Source organism: Pelmatolapia mariae, linkage group LG14 (assembly GCF_036321145.2).
Source record: "Pelmatolapia mariae isolate MD_Pm_ZW linkage group LG14, Pm_UMD_F_2, whole genome shotgun sequence".
Classification (NCBI taxonomy): Eukaryota; Metazoa; Chordata; class Actinopteri; order Cichliformes; family Cichlidae; genus Pelmatolapia; species Pelmatolapia mariae.
Window position 1 is genome coordinate 29,287,520 of NC_086239.1, and position 24,273 is coordinate 29,311,792.

General features: G+C 40.2%; 1 protein-coding gene and 1 pseudogene across 1 annotated transcript; both read right to left on the reverse strand.

Annotated features, from left to right (window-relative positions):
- Positions 1-10,128: 10,128 nt before the first annotated feature.
- Positions 10,129-11,040, reverse strand: LOC134640664 (odorant receptor 131-2-like). The gene has a single exon (XM_063492569.1). It carries the CDS (start codon positions 11,038-11,040, stop codon positions 10,129-10,131), a length of 912 nt encoding a protein of 303 aa, XP_063348639.1.
- An 11,745-nt stretch (positions 11,041-22,785) lies between these two features.
- Positions 22,786-24,272, reverse strand: LOC134640666 (odorant receptor 131-2-like; annotated as a pseudogene).
- Position 24,273: the final 1 nt, after the last annotated feature.

Sequence of the window (24,273 nt, forward strand, 5' to 3'; positions counted from 1 at the left end):
ACTGTGGAAATTTACTGTGACTCACCCAGACCATGACAGGTAAGGGCCATGACAGCTGAAATATTTTGGATTTTAATGAAGGAAAATTCTACCAGAATGGTCTTTATGAACCTCATGTTGAGCCTCTCGAAGCACCTCATGATAGTGGGAATGAATGTAATGTATTTTGAGTTTCTGTTCTGGACTCCACTTGCAGGACAGCATCCAAAATAGATGAGGACCGACTGACCAGATTCAGCATAGATCCAGTTCACCTCTGGTTTTTTCTCAGCTCATCCCACCGGAACAAATTTTGGATGCATCTGTAGTGGCTCATTTTGTCTTAACACAATCTGTATTCCGTATTTTAAATATCTAAAATGTAGCTACATAGAACTGTGAAAGCATTTGTCTCTGATCACATGCCTTTACTGATGAAACTTCATTCATTATAAACCTGGTGTCCTATCCTGCATTTTTTTCAGTTAAAACCATTACTATGAACTCTATTATTTTAGGCAAAGAGTAAAACATCTGTGCTATAGCTTTAAGAGAACCATCATTATTAGCAAAGTCTGATATTAGCTTGGTATAATATCAAGCTAAATGGTAAGACTGCAGTTTTACTGTAAATCAATCAAAATCCATCCATCCACGTCTGCTTATCCTTTTTCAATTCAATTCAATTCAATTTTATTTATATAGTGCCAAATCACAACAACGTACAATAATAGATACAGAGAAAAACCCAACAATCATATGACCCCCTATGAGCAAGCACTTTGGCGACAGTGGGAAGGAAGAAACCTCTGGCAGAACCAGGCTCAGGGAGGGGCGGCCATCTGCTGCGACCGGTTGGGGTGAGAGAAGGAAGACAGGATAAAGACATGATGTCGAAGAGAGACAGAGATTAATAACAGGTATGATTCAATGCAGAGAGGTCTATTAACACATACTGAGTGAGAAAGGTGACTGGAAAGGAAAAACTCAATGCATCATGGGAATCCCCTGGCAGCCTGTCTATTTTAGCACATCTAAGGGAGGATTCAGGCTCACCTGGTCCAGCCCTAACTATATGCTTTAGCAAAAAGGAACGTTTTAAGCCTAATCTGAAAAGTAGAGATAGTGTCTGTCTCCCGAATCCAAACTGGAAGCTGGTTCCACAGAAGAGGGTCCTGAAAACTGAAGGCTCTCCCTCACATTCTACTTTTAAATACTCTAGGAACAACAAGTAAGCCTGCATTGCGAGAGCGAAGTGCTCTAATAGGGTGATATGGTACTACAAGGTCATTAAGATAAGATGGGGCCTGATTATTTAAGACCTTGTATGTGAGGAGCAGGATTTTGAATTCAATTCTGGATTTAACGGGAAGCCAATACAGGAGAAATATGCTCTCTCTTTCTAGTCCCTGTAAGTACTCTTGCAGCAGCATTTTGGATTAACTGAAGGCTTTTCAGGGAGGTTTTAGGACATCCTGATAATAATGAATTACAGTAGTCCAGCCTGGAAGTAATAAATGCATGAACTAGTTTTTCAGCATCACTCTGAGACAGGATATTTCTAATTTTAGAGATGTTGCGCAGATGGAAGAAAGCAGTCTTACATATTTGTTTAATATGTGCATTGAAGGACATGTCTTGGTCAAAAATCACTCCAAGGTTCCTCATATTGTTACTGGAGGCCAAGGTAATGCCATCCAGAGTAAGAATCTGGTTAGATACCATAATTCTAAGATTTTCAGGGCTGAGTACAATAACCTCAGTTTTATCTGAATTAAGAAGCAGAAAGTTAGCAGCCATCCAGGTCTTTATGTCTTTAAGACTTTCCTGCAGTTTAACCAATTGGTGTGTGTTATCTGGCTTCATGGACAGATAGAGTTGGGTGTCATCAGCATAGCAGTGAAAATGTATCCTATATCTTCTAATGATACTGCCTAAGGGAAGCATGTATAATGTAAACAGAATTGGTCCTAGCACTGAACCCTGTGGAACACCATAATTGACCTTAGTGTGTGAAGACGACTCTCCATTTACATGCACAAATTGGAGTCTATTAGATAGATATGATACAAACCACTGCAGCGCAGTACCTGAAATACCTATAGCGTACTCTAATCGCGCTAATAGAATATTATGGCCAACAGTATCGAAAGCTGCACTGAGGTCTAGTAAGACAAGCACACAAATAAGTACACTGTCAGAGGCCATAAGAAGATCATTTGTAACCTTCACTAAAGCCGTTTCTGTGCTGTGATGAGCTCTGAAACCTGACTGAAACTCTTCAAATAAACCATTCCTCTGCAGATGATCTGTTAGCTGTTTGACAGCTACTCTTTCAAGGATTTTTAATATGAAAGGAAGGTTGGAGACTGGCCTATAATTAGCTAAGACAATTAAGTCAAGACATGGCTTTTTAAGCAACGGTTTAACTACTGCCAGCTTAAAGGCCTGTGTTACATAGCTGATTATTAGAGATAAGTTGATCATATATCACGTTGATGGTTTGGAGGAAGCAGTTACTGAAGTTAAGTAAGTAAGTAAAACTTTATTTATATAGCACCTTTCTAGATAAAACATCACTAGTGCTGGAGAAAGTAATTATTGAAGTTAACTCAGAAAGATCAATTGGAGAAATAGAGTCTAAAGGAATATCAATGGTACTGAAAGTAGCTGTAGATAATGTTACATCTGTGGGATGATTATTGGTAATTTTTTCTCTAATGATTAAAATTTTATCTGTGAAGACTGTTAAGGGTTCGAAATTGAGGGAGAGTACAAAACCAAGACAGTCCAGAAGGGTTGGGTCAAAACAATCATTTATTGAGTGCACGCGCGGGAAGATAGTTACTGCACACATCAGCAAGGATCTTCACCAAAATTATACTTCAGATTGCCTTTATAGCATCAGGGTATTATGACGCCCCCTCTTGCGTTTACAAGCACATAATTTGCATCATAAGAACATTATTTGCCTCTTTTACAGACAATGATCAATTTTAAGAATAAATGCAGACACAAGAGTTCCTCTTTCTGGCATCTTGTCCAAATAAGGCGATGGTCTCAGGCCTCTGAGGTCTCCAGGGGCTGGTCATCTCCACGCGTCACCTGTTGTCAGGAAAACTCTAGTGCAGCATGTTAGCTGAATGCATTCAGGCCTCTGCTCAAATCTGTTTCTAGGTTATATGTAGTATATATATGTTTTGTAAGCATGTGTGCAATCTTTCTTAAGCTCCCGGCTTCTTAACCAATGGATCACCCAGACATAACGCTGAATGAAGCTTGAGACCTTTAATTACCTGGGAAAGCTTCAACTCTTTATGAGCACAGAACTGCAATGTGTGTATAGAGATATAACAACGTAAAAATGGTTATGACTGCACCTGTAATAAAGACTAATATGGTGTCAGTATATTTAAATGTCTCCAGGCCATCTTAAAGCTATATGTGACATTGTCAATGCTCTGCTAATGCTATGAGATATATTGTAGCAATAAAGCAATTTTCTTTTAATTCCCCACAAGACGTCTGTGAAGGTTCTCAGTCATCCAGGTCATCGTAGTCAAAGGAGTTGCAATCCTCCGATGTAGAGGAATGCCCAGACCTCTACATCGGAGAGACCAAACAGCCACTTCACAAGCGCATGGCACAACATAGAAGAGCCACCTCCACAGGACAAGACTCAGCAGTCCATCTGCATCTTAAGGATAAAGGACACTCTTTCGAGGATGCCAATGTTCACATTTTGGACAGAGAGGACAGATGGTTTGAAAGAGGAGTGAAAGAGGCCATCTATGTCCACTGTGAGCGACCATCTTTGAACAGAGGTGGTGGTTTACGACATCAACTGTCTGCCATCTATAATCCAGTTTTGAGTTCCCTCCCCAGACGCCTTAATGCCCACTCACATCCTGGGCCATCTGACCTCAGGAATTCACATGACAAGGTGGGGCCAGGTTTCACAATGAGCACACCCGAAACCTTGGCTGATTAGGTCCCACACCCACTTTCACACCTTGGCTCATGTGATTAGAGGATCACCAGGGGGTCCTTTGTCCCTCTTTGGGGGGATACTCCCACTTGGTTTAAATCTGGGACTCTCGGCCATTTGACCTTAGAACTGAAGAAGCTTCTCGGATGAGAGGTGAAACGTCTTCAAGCAACTTAAAGAAGTCCAGACGCTTTTCTTTGCAACTCCTTTGACTTCCCCACAGGACGTTCATGAAGTCATTACTAGTTAACGTTAAAGGGATGGTTGGCTCAACAGTACTCTGACTTTTTGTCAGCCTGGCTACAGTGCTGAAGAGAAACCTAGGGTTGTTCTTATTTTCTTCAATCAGTGATGAATAGTAAGATGTTCTGGCTTTGCGGAGGGCTTTCTTATAAAGCAACAAACTATTTCTCCAGGCTAAATGATGATCTTCTAAATTTGTGACACGCCATTTCCTCTCCAGCTTACGAGTTATCTGGTTTAAGCTGCGTGTTTGAGAATTAGACCGCGGAGTCAGGTACTTCTGATTTGAGGCCTTAGTTTTCACCGGAGCTACAGTATCCAGAGTCGTACGTAGTGAGGAGATAAAATTATTAGCAAGATGATCAACCTCTGTTGGCGTAGCGTTCAGGTAGGTGCTCTGCTCTGTGTTGGTACAGGGCATTGAAGATGATAACAGTGGGTGGATTATATTCTTAAACTTAGTTACAGCATTTTCAGAAAGACATCTACTGTGATGAAGTCTACTCCCCACTGCTGTGTAATCAATTATCGTAAATGTAAGTGTTATTAGGAAATGATCAGACAGGAGAGGGTTTTCAGGAAATACTGTTAAATGCTCAGTTTCAATTCCATATGTTAAAACAAGATCTAGAGTGTGATTAAAGTGGTGGGTGGGTTCTTTTACATTTTGAGAGAAGCCAATTGAGTCTAATAACAGATTAAATGCCATGTTGAGGCTGTCATTTTTTGCATCTACATGAATGTTAAAATCACCCACAATAATTATTTTATCTGAGATGAGTATGGGCAGAAATCTGTGCTTTTGAAAACTGAATAAATGCTTTTGAAAACTGAATTTGAATTAGTCTAATTTGAAATTGAATTTATGGTTTGAAAATGATCATCACTAAATTGAAATCGAATTTTATATTTTGAAAATGAATTGATTTGCTTTGAAACTGCATTTTATCCTTTAAAAATTCAGCTCTCGAATAATTTCAGTTTCACTTCTCACCGTTCAGTTTCAGTTCTACAATTCAATTTCAGTTCCAAAATTCAGTTTTTTGGAACTTACATCCGGTTCCGGTTCAAGCGCAGATTAATAGAACTACGTTTTACTAGCGGACCGAAAGTGTTACTGACGGGATTCTACAGCATCTTGAGCTGAATTAAGACTTCAGAAGTCATTCGTTATGTCGAATGACCAGCGGATAAACTCTCAGGTTGGTAATAAATGTATTACATGTATAAGAACAAGCTTCATGTTAACAAATGATAGCCGTACGGCAACTTTTATGCTTATTGCAGCTGTTAGCTAAAAACGCTAATTTAGCGTAGTTTGCCCTGAATTCAGCTTTGACAAACAAATATGATCGACTGTTTCTAGTAGAATTCCAAAGTTGTCATCTTGTACCCTCTCAGAGCCCTGTATGCTTGCAGAGACCCCTACAGTAGGGAAACATGCAAAACAGTGTCCAAACCTTTGTATTTTAGCTTTATTTATGTCTTACACAGCATCCCAACTCTTTAGCTAACTTAATAACTTTAGCTAAAGTGAATAGTTAGTCTAATTTATTAGTGCAGCATTACTGGATCACCTGTTTAAAGTGATATAATATGATATACAACTATCACTGTGTTTAACTACCATAATAATTCTTAGGGCACTGAGTGCATGCTTAATTAGATTTTTTTTTTAAAACATACTGCTCCATTGCTATGTTTGACAGGCTGAAGTTGTCGGGTCACCTCCTAAATCGACCATCTTTTACAGGTGTTTTGTGCCAGAAATGGAGTGTCCACTGAATTTTGGAACTGAAATTGAATTGTAGAACTGAAACTGAATGGTGAGAAGTGAAACTGAAATTATTCGAGAGCTGAATTTTTAAAGGATAAAATGCAGTTTCAAAGCAAATCAATTCATTTTCAAAATATAAAATTCAATTTCAATTTAGTGATGATCATTTTCAAACCATAAATTCAATTTCAAATTAGACTAATTCAAATTCAGTTTTCAAAAGCATTTATTCAAGTTACAATTCAGATTCAATCTGAGCAATTCAAATTCAAATTTAACTTATTCAAATTCAGTTTCTGATGGCACAGATTTCTGCCCATAGATGAGCACTAAATCAGATAAAAAGTCTGAGAAATCAGACGGAAACTCTGTGTAAGGCCCAGGTGGACGATAGATGATAACAAATAAGACTGGTTTTTGAGTTTTACATCTGGGGTGGGCAAGGCTAAGCATCAGGCTTTCAAACGAATTAAAAGTCTGTCTTGGTCTTTCGTTGATTAATAGGCTGGTGTGAAAAATTGCTGCCACACCGCCCCCTCTGCCTGTGCTTCGAGATTTCTGGTAGTTAGAATGGCTCGGGGGTGTTGATTCATTTAAACTATCATAATCATCCTGCTGCAACCAGGTTTCTGTAAGGCAAAGTAAATCGATTTGTTGATCAATTATTAAGTCATGTACTAACAGAGACTTGGAGGAGAGAGACCTAATATTTAATAATCCACATTTCACTGTTTTACTCTTTGGTTCAGATGTGAATACTGTATTGTTCTTTCTTTGTGATTTTTTTATGTTTAAGTTGTTTGTGGCTGGTTTTTAGCTTTTTTTGTCAGTTTGGGAGCTGACACAGTCTCTATGGAGATGGGTTTTTGGGCGGGTAACAGGAGGAGAGTAACAGGAGGAGAGAAGCTGCAGAGAAGTGTGTAAGACTGCAACTCTGCTTCCTGCTCCCAACTCTAGATAGTCATATTTTGGGGGGTTTAATAAATTTGTCCATATTTCTAGAAATGAGAGCTGCTCCATCCAAAGTGGGATGGATGCCGTCTCTCCTAACAAGACCAGGTTTCCTCCAGAAGGTTTGCCAATTATCTATGAAGCCCACATCGTTTTTTGGACACCACTCAGACAGCCAGCAATTTAAGGAGAACATGCGGCTAAACATGTCACTCCTGGTCTGATTGGGGAGGGGACCAGAGAAAACTACAGAGTCCAACATTGTTTTGGCAAAGTTACACACTGATTCAATATTGATTTTAGTGACCTCCGATTGGCGTAACCGGGTGTCATTACTGCCAACGTGAATTATGATTTTACTGTATTTACGTTTACCCTTAGCCAGCAGTTTTAAATTTCCCTCAATGTCGCCTGCTCTGGCCCCTGGAAGACAATTGACTATGGTTGCCGGTGTCTCTAGCTTCACATGTCTAGAACAGAATCACCAATTACCAGAGTTTGACCCCCCGGCGGGTGTGTCGCCGAGTGGGGAAAAACGGTTAGACACATGAACAGGTTGGTGGTGTACCTGGGGCTTCTGTTTAAGACTATGCTTCCTCCTCACGTCACCCAGTCGCCCTCTTTCCCCAGCTGCTTGGGGTTTGCCGGGGAACAGCTAGCGGGGCCTACGCTATCTTCGGCTGCACCAGCTACAGGGGCCTGGCTAGCTACGGGTGAATGAAGGGTGCGAAGCCGAGTCTCCAATTCAGTAATCCTGGCCTCCAGAGCTGCAAATATGCTACATTTGTTACAAGTATCACTACTGCTAAAGGAGGCCGAGGAGTAACTAACATCTGACACAATGAGCAGGGAAGTGCAGGAGGGACAGGTGAAGAGGCCATGCTGCTAGCGAGTTGGCTACAAGCTAAGCTAAGCTAAGCTAGCGAAACAGTAAAGACACAGTGAGTGAATACTTTGGCTATAAATTAGGGACTGAGTACACAGAGAGTGTGCTTCGGATGAAGCATGTGAAGATTATGCTATGAAGAGATAATGTATCTAAAACTTTAAATAAATCGCTAAGCAGATCAGCTACTCAAAAACATCACCGTGTTTGAGCAGGAACAGGAAGTGATACTCTATCGCAGAGAAAACGCACACCAGCGAACACCAAGTGACAGCGCCAGGGTTGCGGGTGAACTGGAGCCTTTCCCAGCTGTCTTAGGGCAAGAGGCAGGGTAAACCCTAGACAGGTCGCCAGTCTGAGGCAGAGCTAACACACAGACACAGATAATCATTTGCACTCACATTCACACCTATGGGCAATTTAGAGTTTCCAATTAAACTATCCCCACTAATTGCATGTCTTTGGACTATGGGAGGAAGCCAGAGTACCAGGAGAGAACCTACGCAAACACAGGGAGAACATGCAAACTCCACACAGACAGACCCCCGGCCTGATGGTAGAATTGAACTGAACTCAGGACCTTCTTGTCAGGGCTCTGTGTGCGGGCAGGCGGAGATGAGGATCCAAACGCAGGACTCGAACACAGAATTGTAACTCAAAACCTCAGCTTTATTGCTGGAGAAAACAAAACATGAACTGAACAAAGAACACTGGCAACAGAGAACTGAAACACACAGGCATAATTTGATGGTACGACGCGACACTGAGCAAGGGCAAACACAGGGCTAATATACACAGGGAAGTAATCAGGGAATGGAAAACAGGAGGGAGACACAGGTGGGAGAGATAAGGGCTAACGAGACAGGGGGAGCAAAGATGGACACGCTGACATAAGACACAATCCTTCAAAATAAAACAGGAAACAATACAGAAGGACGCAGACTAAGAAACAGACTTTACACGGGCAGAACTAAACATAAACCAGAATAAGCTGGAATATACTAAATAATCATCATCATCATCATACCATAGATCAAGAAAATAACCAAAAATACAAAATCAAACCAAAACGTGAGAACTGAAAATGCTGGGTCAAACTGACCCAGAACCGTGACACTTCTTGCTGTGAGGCAACAGTGCTAACCACCGTGCCACCATGCTGCCTTCAGTCAAAACCAAAATCAGTTTTATTTTATTTTTAAACTCAGGTTATTACATACCACAAGTAAACTAATACTTTACTGAATAATAACTGAAAAACTTAAATGATAATTGGTTATTTAATAAAAAAAAGCTGGCTTAAGGGAAAGAACCACCACAGAGGCTATAGCTATCTGAGCATCTAATCGCAGTTGTGAACATATTGAGCGATAAATCTGATTTTCCTTTCTGTAACTGAAAATAAATAATTATATCATAAAATAGTAAATTAAAAGATAAATATTTATTTAAAAAAGGGAGCATTGTTATGAACATAACAATATTGTGTTTTACTGTGGTATTGTGTTTTACTGATTCAACTGGAATGTGGCTATATAGTTACAAAAGACTACCAGATCACATCCTTATTTAGATATTTTTAAATTCATTCATTCATTTAAAAGGGTAAATTGTCCCTGACAAATAGTTTCTGATTGAAAAGTCAAATGCATAAAGGTTTCCTCTTTTTACAGTAAAACAGCACATGACATACACAACAGCTAAACACAAAACCACCTCTTTAAATGGTGGAAAGATAAAGACTAATAAATAATCAATATGATCAAAATGAATGAATGCTTTGTTTAACAATGAATGTCAACATTATAATTATAATTGATATAGCATGTCAAATTAGGTTTCTTTTGAACATGATGAAGTAAGCAAAAGATTTTAAAGTGCAAAAAAGAATTTTTCATCCCCGAGTCCATAAATGAGAGGACTCAGACACCTTGGAACAATACTAAAAAATACATAATTAAAATATCTGACATTCTGAAATAAATTAAAATCAATCTGAAGGACTGTGTTTTCTATAAATGGGGTAGACAGCTAGAACATTTATTTAAATTTTGTTTTCTCATTTTAAACTTATGTGTAAACTGCACCTGAAAAGTGACATGTAACTGCAGAGTTTTGTTTAAATGCATAACAATATAGCGTCAATGAACGTACACAGGAAAACAAGTTGCAAAACTACTAATAATTTAAAATTAATCATTATTTACATAAAATTATTCTTGCATATTGAAACAGTCATTTCCTGTATGGTCTGAGGAAATATGAATGGCAGCATTTATATTTCTGATGTAACTCAAATTATGTTTATTTTGAACAGGATGAAGTAGGCATAAGACTTTTCAGTACAAGAAAAAAATTTTCATCCCTGAGGCCATAGATCAGAGGACTCAGGCACCTTGGAGCAATACTAAACATAATGTAGTTAGAATATCTGACATCTATAAATAAACTGAAATCAATCTGAAGCACTGCAGTTTCAATGAATGGGCACCACAGCTGAATGAGACAGAGCAACAACTGGAAAGCATGAAGGATCACTGTTTTGAGTCCTTTATGTGTCAACTTCTTTTTCTCTCCTGATGCAGCTTTGGCCACTTTCATTATTTGAACATATGAGTATGCAATAGTGATGCCCATAATCAAGAAATAAAATTGAAACACAGCTGATCGAACATGATCCTGCCATCTGTAAAGAGTAAATGCCACTACACTACATATCATGGATTGCTTGTAGAACTTAAGTGAGGCAGAAGCAAAGAACATGGACAGAATAATTATACAAGGGGCAGAGCTGACACCGTGAATGATCAGGATACAGTACATAGTGCTGCGTGTGGAGCACAGCTGTCCATGACGCAGGGGCATACAAATGGCCACATAGCGCTCCAGAGTCATTGCTGTCAGAGTAACTGGTGTGACAAAAGTATACATAAGCACAAAAATAGTGATGATTATACACAACCACACTTGTATTGTAATTTGAAAATAGGTTAAGATTACCAGGATATCACTCACGAATAACAAAAGGCTGTCCGACAGTAATGTTACAGAAAATAAGATGTAGCGTGCAGATGTGTGAAACGATTCTTTTTTTATAAAAGTCAGAATGAGCAAGATGTTGATACAAAGAAAAATTATTACCAGAATCTGCACAATAATCATCCGGTCATTAGGTTGCTGCAAAAAAACATTATTCACTGAGTTGTTATCTGCCATATAGAACTGAAGCACTTCTCAGAGTTGAGAAAGTGTCATTATTAAATGAATTTTTAAAAACAAAACAAAACCAAAAATTAAGTGCAGCAAAGAAAACTTCTGCTGTCTTCTGTAGCCAAATATCTTCTGCTGGACTGCTGAAGTTGTCTGACAGATGACTGTGCATCATTATTTTAAAGGTTACAGCCTTCGAGAACAACGATCACACAAAACCTTGCTACGCAGTGTCGTCATCTTCCTTTCACACCCATTCCCCTCGATGCCACAATATTATTGATAGATGGAGCACTCAAGAGAGTTTTTTTTTTTCTTTTTGCCTGTCCCGTTCCATACTTTAGTAATCAGAATTGTTTTCTGAAGGACAGGAAAGATGCCCAACGGATTTATTTTTTCAAGTGGAGAAAATATGGCAATGCCATGTTGCCCGCTTGATTGATCTATATTATTATTGTTTATTTTATTTTATTTTATTTTATTTTATTTTATTTTAAGTTATTACAAATTGGACAGACAATTAGACAGTAAAGGAGAAAGAGAAAGAAAGGGAGAAAGAAAAACGGGTGGAAGGGGGGACAGTAAGAGAAGACTGAGAAAATCTGTTGTATCACCTGTTAAAAGAAGAAAAAAGAAAACAAACAACTAGAGAACAACACAATACAGAGATCAAAGCAACAACCTAGATACATGTAAATAACACTAAATGCTAAATATTGAATGTTATTGAGCAGCACACAAGACTGACAGCGCACAATATGCTTTAAGGTAGCAGCCAAGGAAGATATAGTTTGTGTCTGTGAGCACCCGTGTGTACACCTGTGTGTATGAGCGCACTTGAGTTCAACAGGTTTATCCATGTAACGACCTGCTAGAGCAGTGGTGCGGTGAGGGGGGGCAATGGCTCTGCAATGGCGGTATGAAAAAAAATAATGAATGCTTGGACACTGCTAGCATAATGAACATGTTTTTGGACTGGGCTCCCACACAAACATAAAGCAGAGGTTGAAGTATCGCTAAATATGCTTCCAAACCAACTTCCTTGCCAGCCAAAAACTAGAACACATTATGAAGCATATCTTGCCTTTGGCTTCACCTGCACAACACCTGTCGTGCCAAGGTTGGTATCCCCGACAGGATTTGTTTCCTCTTTGTCCTTGTAAAACAAAGGGGGGCCTAGCAACAAAAGTTTGGGAACCACTGTGCTAGAGGGTGTAGGGAGCCATAGCCCTGCCCCCCAGAGCATGAAGCAGACATGGAGGAGACCCAGGACCGAACATCCACAGGCCCCCCAGAGTACGAAAGCCTAAGGAGGACCACCGGAGAGGCAACTGCGCCACCTTTCCGGAAAGAGCTGAGGAGAGTACCAGACGTGGGGTTACCCTGTAGCCACAGTGCAGGCTCTGCCAGCAGCCAGTCGTGCCAGAGCGGACCGAGCCCCGGTCCCATAGGCACGAGGTCCGAGGGCACCCAACCTCCCGGAAGGGGCCCAACCCGGCCACGGGCGCCGGGCCCTGCCAAGCTGCCGCCGGGAGTGCATCAGGTACATACCTGAGTGCTCAGCCCCGGACACCGAGAACCACCAACGCACCGACAGCTGAGGATGTCAGATTTATATTATTGGATTGTCATTTATGCTTAGAAATATCTACTCATTAGGGGTGGGTTTTAATAATCGATTCATCGATTAAAATCGATTCTGGCTTGGATAACGTGAAATCGATTCATTAAAATCCTGAATCGATTTTTTAATATAAATTTATTTTGCCCGAAACGCCAGAATTTCAGGTGAAACCTCACAAAATTTCAACAACCACCAAACAGCTAAGACAGTAAATGAGAGCAGGTACACGGATTCTGCACAAGGACGTAAACACACAGCGTGGACCCGCGGATCAGAATCAGTGAGATGTCGCCTTTCTCACCCGACGGGCGCTGCTGGACGGCAATCACTTTCTGGCAGACAATCACTTTTTGGCACAACAACTGCACGGACACGGTCGGGGCTGAAAGCCGACAGCTCGCTGATTCTGATGTTTCGGCGGGTCCGCGCTTTGTGTTCACGCCCTTTTTGCGCTGATTCTAAAGCTGTTAGTTTTATCTCTCTCCAAACAATATTGACTGAACCAGCAGCAAAAGGTGATCCAAACTAAGCTTCACATAAACATCGTCATGAATTCCCTCTGACTTTTGCTGTTTTGCTTCCAACACGATAAAATCACACTTCATGCACAGCTCTCTCTCTCTCTCTCTCTGTACTTCATGAACAGTTTCCCGTCTAAAAATCTGTTTTCTGCATTATTCGCTTGCTTGTTACGCACAAGTCTACCGTTGTTTACAGCGCTGTCGGCCGCTGTTTTTTTTTTGTTTTTTTTCGTTTTACATACTTCCGAAAAGAAAACCTAATTTCTGCCGTTCAATACTGAACAAATTTAAACTTTTTAAAATTATGCAAAATGCAAAATGCTCAGCCGTGTCTCTAATAAAACCGCTGTAACGTCAGAGGTAACGTTCATATGTTGATTAATGGTTTTCTTTCGTTTTTGATGTACTGCAGAATATTTTTATAAAATCCCAGGCCAGGAAAACCACCTTCATGTTTTTCTGTGTTTTATCTTCAGCTACTTTGACACAAAGGCATCTGCTGTGACGCTCACACCTTTGATAAAGTCTTGCGTGTGTCAGCTTCCTTTTTATAGATACAAAAATATGTAAATGTACTGATCTGAATTATAATATTTCTGACTGTCAAAACTTCCCAGATTCAAATCGAATTTAATTGAATCAAATCGAATTGAATTGAATCGAATCAAATCGAATCGTGGATCGAATCGATTCGGGACCTTGTGAATCGGAAACTGTTGGGTCTGTTCCCACAAACCCCGCTAGTTCTAGAGACTTATTTATCATGAAAGAAAACAAGGCAACAGCGTTCGATCGATTACTTGCGCAAGGGAGGCCTTTGGTCAAGAACCAGCTCTTGGAGCTCACGCTCCTAACCTGTCTCCAGCCCAAAGTCCTTCAAAGAGCAGCTTCCCTCGCAGCTATTTATTGACAAACTGTTACAGTTCACACAATAGTTTACAACACGTACCTCCCCTCTTAACCCCCCTTGGTTACAAAGACGAGGCACTGTGTGTGTGTGTGTGTGTGTGTGTGTGTGTGTGTGTGTGTGAGACCTCCTGCTGGGCAGGAAGCTTACATCAAACAGACCTTCCAGATAGGATGTGTCTGTAATCAAACCTACAGCCCCTCACCCAAAAACTCAAGAATCTGGGGAGGGGGACTGTGGAATTGCTTTACAATGTAGAAATGGATGGTAAGCATAAAAATGACAAACATTTAACAATTCACTCTGACATTTCCCTCCTGTTTTGTTATTTTTATGCTCCAAACTATTCCTATGTAGTATATTCTTATCCATGCACCTCTTGCTTAACATTTTCAGTGCAGGCGTCATTCATACACAGGCTTCTGTCATGTCATTCATTTCAGTCAATTCATATTGTTGTAAAAGTACATAATTAACAAATGTATTAGGAATCATCTTAGTTCGCATTGATCTTATACACGGTAAAATTCATCCTATACATAAACAAATCAAATGTCAACAGTCCAAAAACAGGAATTAATATTTCCAAAAGAAGATGCCACCAAGGACCAGACATTAACCAAGTTATCCAGCCTTGTGGTGCATCTACTCCTGTCATGTGATTCATTATGTATTCCTGCAAGTAAACAACTGAATGTAACAGTCAAAAAGAATGATCAACATTCTCAAAAAATCATATGTCACTACAATCCAACTGTATACAGACATAGACATTCAAACACATCAGTTGACTTTATCGTTTGTCCATGTGGCTCTCAGCTAACTTCAAAGCTGTAGCCTGGTCAACACCCTTCTTTATGACTCCTATCAACCCCCCAAATCTTCTCACTGTAGGCATCCTGTGGGGGTTAGAGTCAACTAGTAAATTATCCGCATTTACAACTCTTCTCCTGTCCTGTTGTCACCACAGGAAAAGCTTTGTAAAGGAAATTGGATCAAGGTGTTTTGATCTTCTTGGCTCAAAACCTCAACCAGCTTAGAGAAGTGTTCATGATGTAAATGTAGACAAAAGGCTTCTCTGTTTACATCCTTCTTGCAGAGGACACAAAGAATAGGTGATGTTGTACAAATTCCATGATAAATCTCCAACTTGGACTAATCCATTGCCCTTCATACACATAGGCAACTGGCCTGTTTCCAGTTCATTTAGCTTTTCAATGTCCTGCTGCGAGTCAGACACTTTGAGTCAGACTAGCAGGTCTGTCGTACCAGAGCAGTTCACCTTTCCAGCTACTGGTGAACCAACCGTCCATTCAGGTTCAGAAGTTGAAAAGTTGGCAGTGTCCCAAGTATGTTTACTCCTGGATGTGTTGCCAAGGCAACCAAACAAACTGTCTCACTCTTAGTGATGCTATATGGCCACAGTCCAGAAGAATGTGTAGCCAGTGGCATCACAAGCATAACCATTGGTCTCGTTCTTTATGTGAGCGGTTGTGTTCACAAACTGCCACCAGTAGTTGTTGAAGACCCAATGCGGGTACTGGGTGTGGTTTGCTCTGTCCCAGTGCGCTCCTGTCATCCCACTCAGGGTCCACAGGCACAAGAAGGCGAACAGCACATTCCCAGCCATTCTAAGTTGGGTTCAGGATCCGTTGGTTTCTTCACCAGGATTGAGATGAGAGGTCCTAGAGATATACTCCCCCCTTTGTACCGCTGGCCTTTTCACCATCACCCAGAGTCGGCCAGGAAGTGTGTTACCTTCTTGCAGTGCGCTTGATGTATCCAAGTATTCCTTTCAGCAATCTTCACTGCTGTGGTCATCGTCAGCAGCATCCGATAAGAACCTTTCCACCGTGAACTGGACCAGCACTTCCTCTCCATGGCCTTGTCAACATCCAATCTCCAGACTTCAGATTCTGCTCCTGCGGAGAAACAGAATCATCTGGCAGATCATTTGTTCTCAAGACTTCTTTATTTTTTAACATTTAAAGCATCTAATCTGCTAATATGCTCAGGTATTTAATCTTAAAGTATAAACTATTGCTGTCATCATCTCCCTCCTGTTGCGACATGGCAAAGCCCATGGCGCAAAATAGCAGCAGTCTTATACAAATTCTAAGGTAGTATTGGTGTATCACACAGATAATAAACACCATCCTGCAAGCTCGCTCCTTCTATAAGTCACAACTGTTTTCCTGCAGTAGGTGAGTGGTTATACATGTCTACCAGTGCATTCCGCATAATAGGCAACGTCTGCTGGCACTGCACTGCTAAAACGTTAACAACATGTTCTCCTAAAGTTGCCTCTTTCGCGATCTTATGTGCAAAAGCATTCTCTAATGCAACCGGATCTTTCCCTCACATGTGTGCTACACATTTACAAACGGCAATTCTACTGGGTAAAAACTCTGCCGTCAGCAGATTTTGCAAGAGTTTGGCGTGTTCTACAGGTTTCCCTGTAGAAGTCGTCACACCTCGTCCCACTCACTGCACTACAAAGAAATGTACTGTAGCAAATGCATACTGGCTATCAGTGTATATTGTCACATCTCGGTTCTCTGCAGCTTTACACGCTTCCGTTAAAGCTAGCATCCCTGCTGCTCAAGCAAATATGAAACATGCTGGTTGTCCTGTACAGATAACTTTCTCACTATCTACTACAGTAAAACCTGTTTTAGTCTGTCCCTCTGCTGCTGTAAAGCTCAAACCATCAACAAACCAAACCTTTCCCTCACCAAGTGGCACAGCTATTAAGTCATCCCTTGGCTTACACTCCTTCTCTACGCGCTGTCTACACTCATGAGAAGTGCCCTCTTCTTTCGTTGACAAAAGGTGTAACGGATTCAGAATTGTGCATCACTTTATGGTTATATGTATGGTTATGAGAGTAACAGCAACATTAAAGACAAGCGTCTTATAGGTGACAGAAATGTAATTTTAGTCTGCAGTAGTAGACATCTACCTCGTGTGGAACTAACAGTGTCAAAAAGGTGAAAAACTATATCCTGAAACATTGTACAGCTTAAGCTGCTGCACATATTGATCTCACGCATGGAAGTAAAGCACAAGCAACTAGAGCTAATCTTTTAGGATAGGAAGTTACTGGCTTCACTTGTGGAAAAAGTGGTGTTAGGTATTTCGCAGTCACCTGGCATTTGTGCTGTTCACAGAACCACAAGTCCATCGCTGGACCTCCTCTGTGCTGTCACTTTTTGGAGCCTGGCACGCTCCCTCAGGTTCAAACGATTCAACGTTGCTGAAGATTTTAAAGGCAGAGCACGTCGTACACCTTAGTTGTCTTCCTCAATGTCAACGTCGAAACTCTTTTATCTTATTTAAGATTTTGCTGTGCAGAGTCTCCTCATGACGATCTCCTGGAAGCTCAGTAGCACAGTTCTCTGTGCTGAAGGTAATCTCCGATCCTCCTGAAGACTCTCTCCAGGCCTCAGCTTCCATCTTATGGACGATCCTCTCAGTCACTCCTTCTCGTCATGGCACCTCACGACATCTGCAAATTAAAATGACACTCCTCTCGCCACATGGCTTCTGCCATGTGTCAACTCCCCAACGAGACATGTACAAGAATGTTGCACAGTCTCCCTAAAACAATCTCCAGGGTTTGTCCCTTGGAGCAGCTTCACTCCAACCTGTAACCCTGTGTAAAAACATTAGTCGGCAATTAAATGTTTAGCTTGTTTAACTCCCAGCTCCACCTGGAGCCTGTATCCTGGAAGACAAAGTCTTTAAATAAAACTTCACATTTTCAACCAACTATAGATCATGAGAGTAATAAGGTATTCAGCATAAAAGACAAATATCATGTGCAGGTTTTCTCCAGTCATTAAATCACTATTATTATTATCATAATTTGTCCCAAATCATGAATCATCCCAATTTATTCCACAATTTAATCGGTGACTTTCCTTAAGCAATGTCACTTCACTTACTATGAGCTCAATAGTGGCCAGCTAATGAGCCCATATTAAACTATTCCATAAACACTGCATCTCTTATTTGTTTTCTCATGTCACTTGTCTGTTTTCTGCTGAATCCTCTACATGCACTCTTAGAAAAAACAAACATTAACAACACACATAAACAATCCTGGTGGTCAGGTGCCGGCCATCCAGATTCCAGAGATGCTGTAAAAAAGAAGTAACACTGGTTTCAAACACAGTGTCACACTGTATTCACTTCTCCCTTATAACACTCATATTTTCTCCAACACAGTGTAAGTTAATCACCAATACACAGCCTGTAACTACAGTTTTCTTCACACAAAATCTCAGTAATCCTGTGATAGAAAAACATCATTAAGATGTGTCCTGCTATAAATCACATGATCGAATCACATGATTAACCATCTACTGTAAAAAGAAAGGTAAATGTTAGCGCTGCGCATTTGTATACACTCTTTCTCACAGTAATTTCTGTAAGCAACACAAGTTAGTGAATAACACACCCATGGTGAATTCACAGACACAGAAAATTTTAAACTAAAAAGGTTAAATTTGCAGAGTTCACATAGTCATGTGACCCAAGTTTCCTCCTGTGGTCTCCTTCTGTTCCTGCAACAGAAGACACACACAGAGATACATCCACACCTTTGTCAGGTGGGGGTTAACTTCACACAATGGTGTTACGTCAGTCAGTCTTGTCAGCTTTTGTCAGTCAGTTTTTTCACTAATTTTTTATTTGCTAATAGTAGAACCCTTCTTGACGCAATAAGTTTCTACTGCCAGCAATGACGTCATTTCAAAAAAGAAGAAGAAAAACTTTAGAAGCGGATTACATCGCTGAATCCTTTTTGGCAGGGACTTGTTTTCTGATTGTCCCAAATAAGTGGCTTTCTCCCAAGCCCATTTTAATTTTTGGAGAAGCTCACTTTCGCAACAGTTTTGTCGACGACGAGTCGTATAGCGCTTCTGTTCTAATCGTGCATCTCTGCTCAAACAGACATCATCAAACGAAACTTTCAGTGCACCATGAAAGTAACAAAATAAAAAGAAAGGAAAGAAAATAAAGGAAAGCAAAGGAAAGAAAGGCCTTGTTAAGTCATGACACGTGTTTTTCATGCCAGGGGGATAAATTGTAACAACCCATTTGGCAGGCTCAACTTAGTAACAAAAGACAAATCAACAGCCAGTTTAATCTCAAACATTCATCCAATCAGCCACACACAACATACAGCATAACCCTGTTGTCTCAGCACATAATAAGTTTCTTCTCATGTAACCAAATGTGTGCCATGGTAAAACTTCTTCACACACCAGAAACTCACAATCAGCTCACTCAGCTCACTCATTTAAGACCCCTCATCAGCATTCTGTTTTCCTCTATGATGCAGTCATCTGTCCTCCTATAATATTCAGTCCACTAGTCTATGTATCACTTTCATCTTACTAGTGACTTGGACAAGATGACAAACAGAATCTCATGCTTAAGATGCTGTCTGGTCTTCATGAGTATCATTTATTGTGTATATGCATGTAGGGTTAGTATGGTTGATGTATTTTCTGTATGTTTTTGTGTTCCTCTCATCACATTTTCATTATTCTCATCACTGCTTAAAACAACACACATCTCTCTCTCTCTTAAAAACAGAAAGTACATTACAGCTGTTTCAGGCTGAGAAACACCAAACACTCTTCGTGCTATCATTCACCACACAACTATTTTATTTCTTTGTCCGCTGGGCAGGTGACCTGCAGAATCACGTCTGCTCCAGCTGGATACCGTTTCACACACACCGTGACGTCAGACACACTCACACTCACTTCTGCTTTAGAGCACAATTTCACTTAATTCTTCAACGATCCACACACCACGTTCTGCCCAATAAAAACTTTGCAGTGTATTTCATTCTCTTTCAAGGCAGACTTCTTTTAAGTTTGCAACTGGCAACGCGACTTACACCAAAACCCAGGCTACGTGTACACAACAGGTCACAGAATTCCATTAACACCGCTTAGGTTAACTTCTGTGCTGCTGCGTTCACTTACTGGCACTCACACACATATACGCTCATTCACACTCTTTTTAGGCCTATAATCCCCCTTACCGCGGCGAGCTCTTTCCTCCTTACCATTGGTGGAGAAACCATACACTCAACGCCCTTAACTGCGGAGAACCTTTTTTTATCTTTATAGAGCTCTATCCTCCTTTCGGTGGAGAAACCGTCCTTACCCTCCTTCTATTCGGTGGAGAAACCTCTTTAAACCTCCTTAAATAAATCAAAAAGATAAAACAAAAACAAAAACACTGGCGGAGAAGCCAGGTAGCTTGCGTCTACACGCACAGCTTGCGCACTCACGTACCTGCTTTAACGCACGGGCACGTAGCCGCTCTCTAAGGCCTTCTGTACTCACTGTTCGTTTTGTTTCCGTTCATGGGAAGAGTCTCTGGTTCCCGTCAATCGCCATCCATCCCGTGGGGAGTTCAGGCGCAAACTGTCCGGCCTGGAACAAAGCAAAGTACCAGGGCTTTCGTCAATCGTCCCAGACGATGGCTGCTAGCAGACTGCGGTGGCGTCCTCTCCCTCCCCTCGCGGTGGAGGCGATGTGTTGGGCTCCGGCTCGGAGGACCAAATAAATGTTGGGTCTGTTCCCACAAACCCCGCTAGTTCTAGAGACTTATTTATCATGAAAGAAAACAAGGCAACAGCGTTCGATCGATTACTTGCGCAAGGGAGGCCTTTGGTCAAGAACCAGCTCTTGGAGCTCACGCTCCTAACCTGTCTCCAGCCCAAAGTCCTTCAAAGAGCAGCTTCCCTCGCAGCTATTTATTGACAAACTGTTACAGTTCACACAATAGTTTACAACACGTACCTCCCCTCTTAACCCCCCTTGGTTACAAAGACGAGGCACTGTGTGTGTGTGTGTGTGTGTGTGTGTGTGTGTGTGTGTGTGAGACCTCCTGCTGGGCAGGAAGCTTACATCAAACAGACCTTCCAGATAGGATGTGTCTGTAATCAAACCTACAGCCCCTCACCCAAAAACTCAAGAATCTGGGGAGGGGGACTGTGGAATTGCTTTACAATGTAGAAATGGATGGTAAGCATAAAAATGACAAACATTTAACAATTCACTCTGACAGAAACGAATCGATTCTAGAAATCAGTGACGATACCCAGCCCTACTACTCATATATGCTTAGAGTTTTATAATCAATGTCATATTGATAGGGGTCTGATCCTTAGTAGTCTGCAAAGACTTTGAGTGCATTCCTGAGTGTTGTGGCATTCACACTCAGATCCTAGGGTCATGGGAAGAGGTTATATCTTCTCTTACTGATATTATGGTATAGTAAACACATCTATATCTGTTTTAGTCTAAGTGCCTTTTGTTTAGATGAACTGCTGGACTTCCAGACCAGCAGGTTTAGGGAAGTCGTTTATGGGGTCACATTCTGACCCCCCACACACACACACACACACACACACGCACACACACACACACACACACATACTTACACACACACAGACGGTACTCTTTGTTCACATGTATACCTATGTAAGACGTCATTTGTTAATGAGCCTATGCATATTCATGTAACCTCAATAAAAGAGCAGTGTTACGAGGGAGCAGACGAGAGCAACTGAAGTCAAGTGGAAGGACCGACACTTGGCTCGGGCCTCCCTCGTATACGAGTAACACAAAGAACTTTGCCTGCTTAGTGTCTAATGCTTTTTGCTGTTGTATTAAAATTCTCTCGTTCCAGCGGCGGGTCTGCGCTAGACAGACCCATCAGAGGACATCAGCCACCAGCAGGGAGTGTGGTGGGGGGAGACAGGCCTCCACACCTAGGGGGGCCTGAGATGTTCCCAGAGAGGCGGCGTCATGTTGCTGCTTGCTGTTCTAAAGTGCATTTATTAAATATGTGTATCTATATATGTATATATATATATATGTATATATATATATATATATATATATACACATATATATGTAGTTTGCCGGGGGTCTGATTCTACCATCAGACCCCCGGCTTGATGGTAGAATTGAACTGAACTCAGGACCTTCTTGCTGTGAGGCAACAGTGCTAACCACCGTGCCACCATACTGCCTTCAGTCAAAACCAAAATCAGTTTTATTTTATTTTTAAACTCAGGTTATTACATACCACAAGTAAACTAATACTTTACTGAATAATCACTGAAAAACTTAAATGATAATTGGTTATTTAATAAAAAAGCTGGCCACCACAGAGGCTATAGCTATCTGAGCATCTAATCGCAGTTGTGAACATATTGAGCGAGAAATCTGATTTTCCTTTCTGTAACTGAAAATAAATAATTATATCATAAAATAGTAAATTAAAAGATAAATATTTATTTAAAAAAGTGAGCATTGTTATGAACATAGATGTGGGTATTGTGTGTTACTGATTCAACTGGAATATGACTATATAGTTACAAAAGACTACCAGATCACATCCTTGTTTAGATATTTTTAAATTCATTCAATTATTTAAAAGGGTAAATTGTCCCTGACAAATAGTTTCTGATTGAAAAGTCAAATGCATAAAGGTTTCCTCTTTTTACAGTAAAACAACACATGACATACACAACAGCTAAACACAAAACCACCTCTTCAAATGGTGGAAAGATAAAGACTAATAAATAATCAATATGATTAAAATGAATGAATGCTTTGTTTAACAATGAATGTCAACATTATAATTATAATTGATATAGCATGTCAAATTAGGTTTCTTTTGAACATGATGAAGTAAGCAAAAGATTTTTAAGTGCAAAAAAGAATTTTTCATCCCTGAGTCCATAAATGAGAGGACTCAGACACCTTGGAACAATACTAAATAATACATAATTAAAATATCTGAAATTTAAAAATAAATTAAAATGAATCTGAAGGACTGTGTTTTCTATAAATGGGGTAGGCAGCTAGATGAGACAGAGGGCAGCTAGAAAGTATGAAGGATCACTGTTTTGAGGCCTTTGTGTATTGACTTCTTATCCTCTCCCGATGCAGCTTTGGCCATTTTCATAATTTGAACGTATGAGAAAATAATAATAATCCTGATAATCAAGAAATAAAACTGATGTATTGCTGATCGATCATGATCCTGCCACCTGTAAAGAATAAACAACTCAACAGTGCAAATCACATATTTTCTGTAGAAATTAAGTGAGACAGTAGCAAAGAACATGGACAGAATAATTATGCAGGGTCCAGAGCTGACAACATGAATGATCAGGATACAGTACATAGTGCTGCGTGTGGAGCACAGCTGTCCATGACGCAGGGGCATACAAATGGCCACATAGCGCTCCAGAGTCATTGCTGTCAGAGTAACTGGTGTGACAATAGTATACAGAAGCACAAAAATAGTGATGATTATACACAACCACACTTGTATTGTAAATTGAAAATAGGTTAAGATTACCAGGATATCACTCACAAATAACAAAAGGCTGTCTGACAGTAATGTTACAGAAAATAAGATGTAGCGTGCAGATGTGTGAAAGGATTCTTTTTTTTTTTTATAAAAGTCAGGATGGGGAACATGTTGATACAAAGACAAATTGTTAGCAGAATCTGCACAAACTTTTTGCGAGATCTCGCAAAAGTTCATCTTAGTTTTTTTTTTTCTTCTCCCATGTCCCTTGCGGGACTCCGTAGGGTTATGATCAGTACCAAAGAAGTTTTTCAAAATAACATTATTCCATCTTCATCATTCTTCCCCATTCACATAACAGCAATACAATAAAAGTAGTATTTGTTTTCATATATCATTTGTTTGTCACATAATCCTGACTTTCAATGATATTTTTTAGGTCTTGTCATGTTGCACATACTTAATCATTTGGAAATTTCAGTTAAATTATGTTGCAACAATTCATAACAGGTAAAGCTAAATCAATCAAGCTGCAACATCATAAAAACTCTACAATTCATTCTGAGAAAGTGAATCATCTTCTATCAGGAAAAAAAAAATCCCTTGGACAAATTGTGTAGATACACTTAACATTTATTTAAATTGTATTTTCTCATTTTAAACTTATGTGTAAACTGCACCTGAAAAGTGACATGTAACTGCAGAGTTTTGTTTAAATGCATAACAATATAGCATCACTGAACATATACAGGAAAGCAAGTTGCAAAACTACTAATAATTTAAAATTAATTATTTACATGAAATTATTCTTGCATATTGAAACAGTCATT

Coding starts and splice junctions, on each gene's coding strand:
- LOC134640664 (XM_063492569.1), bottom strand. CDS start 11,040: ATGGCAGATAACAACTCAGTGAATAATGTTTTTTTGCAGCAACCTAAT.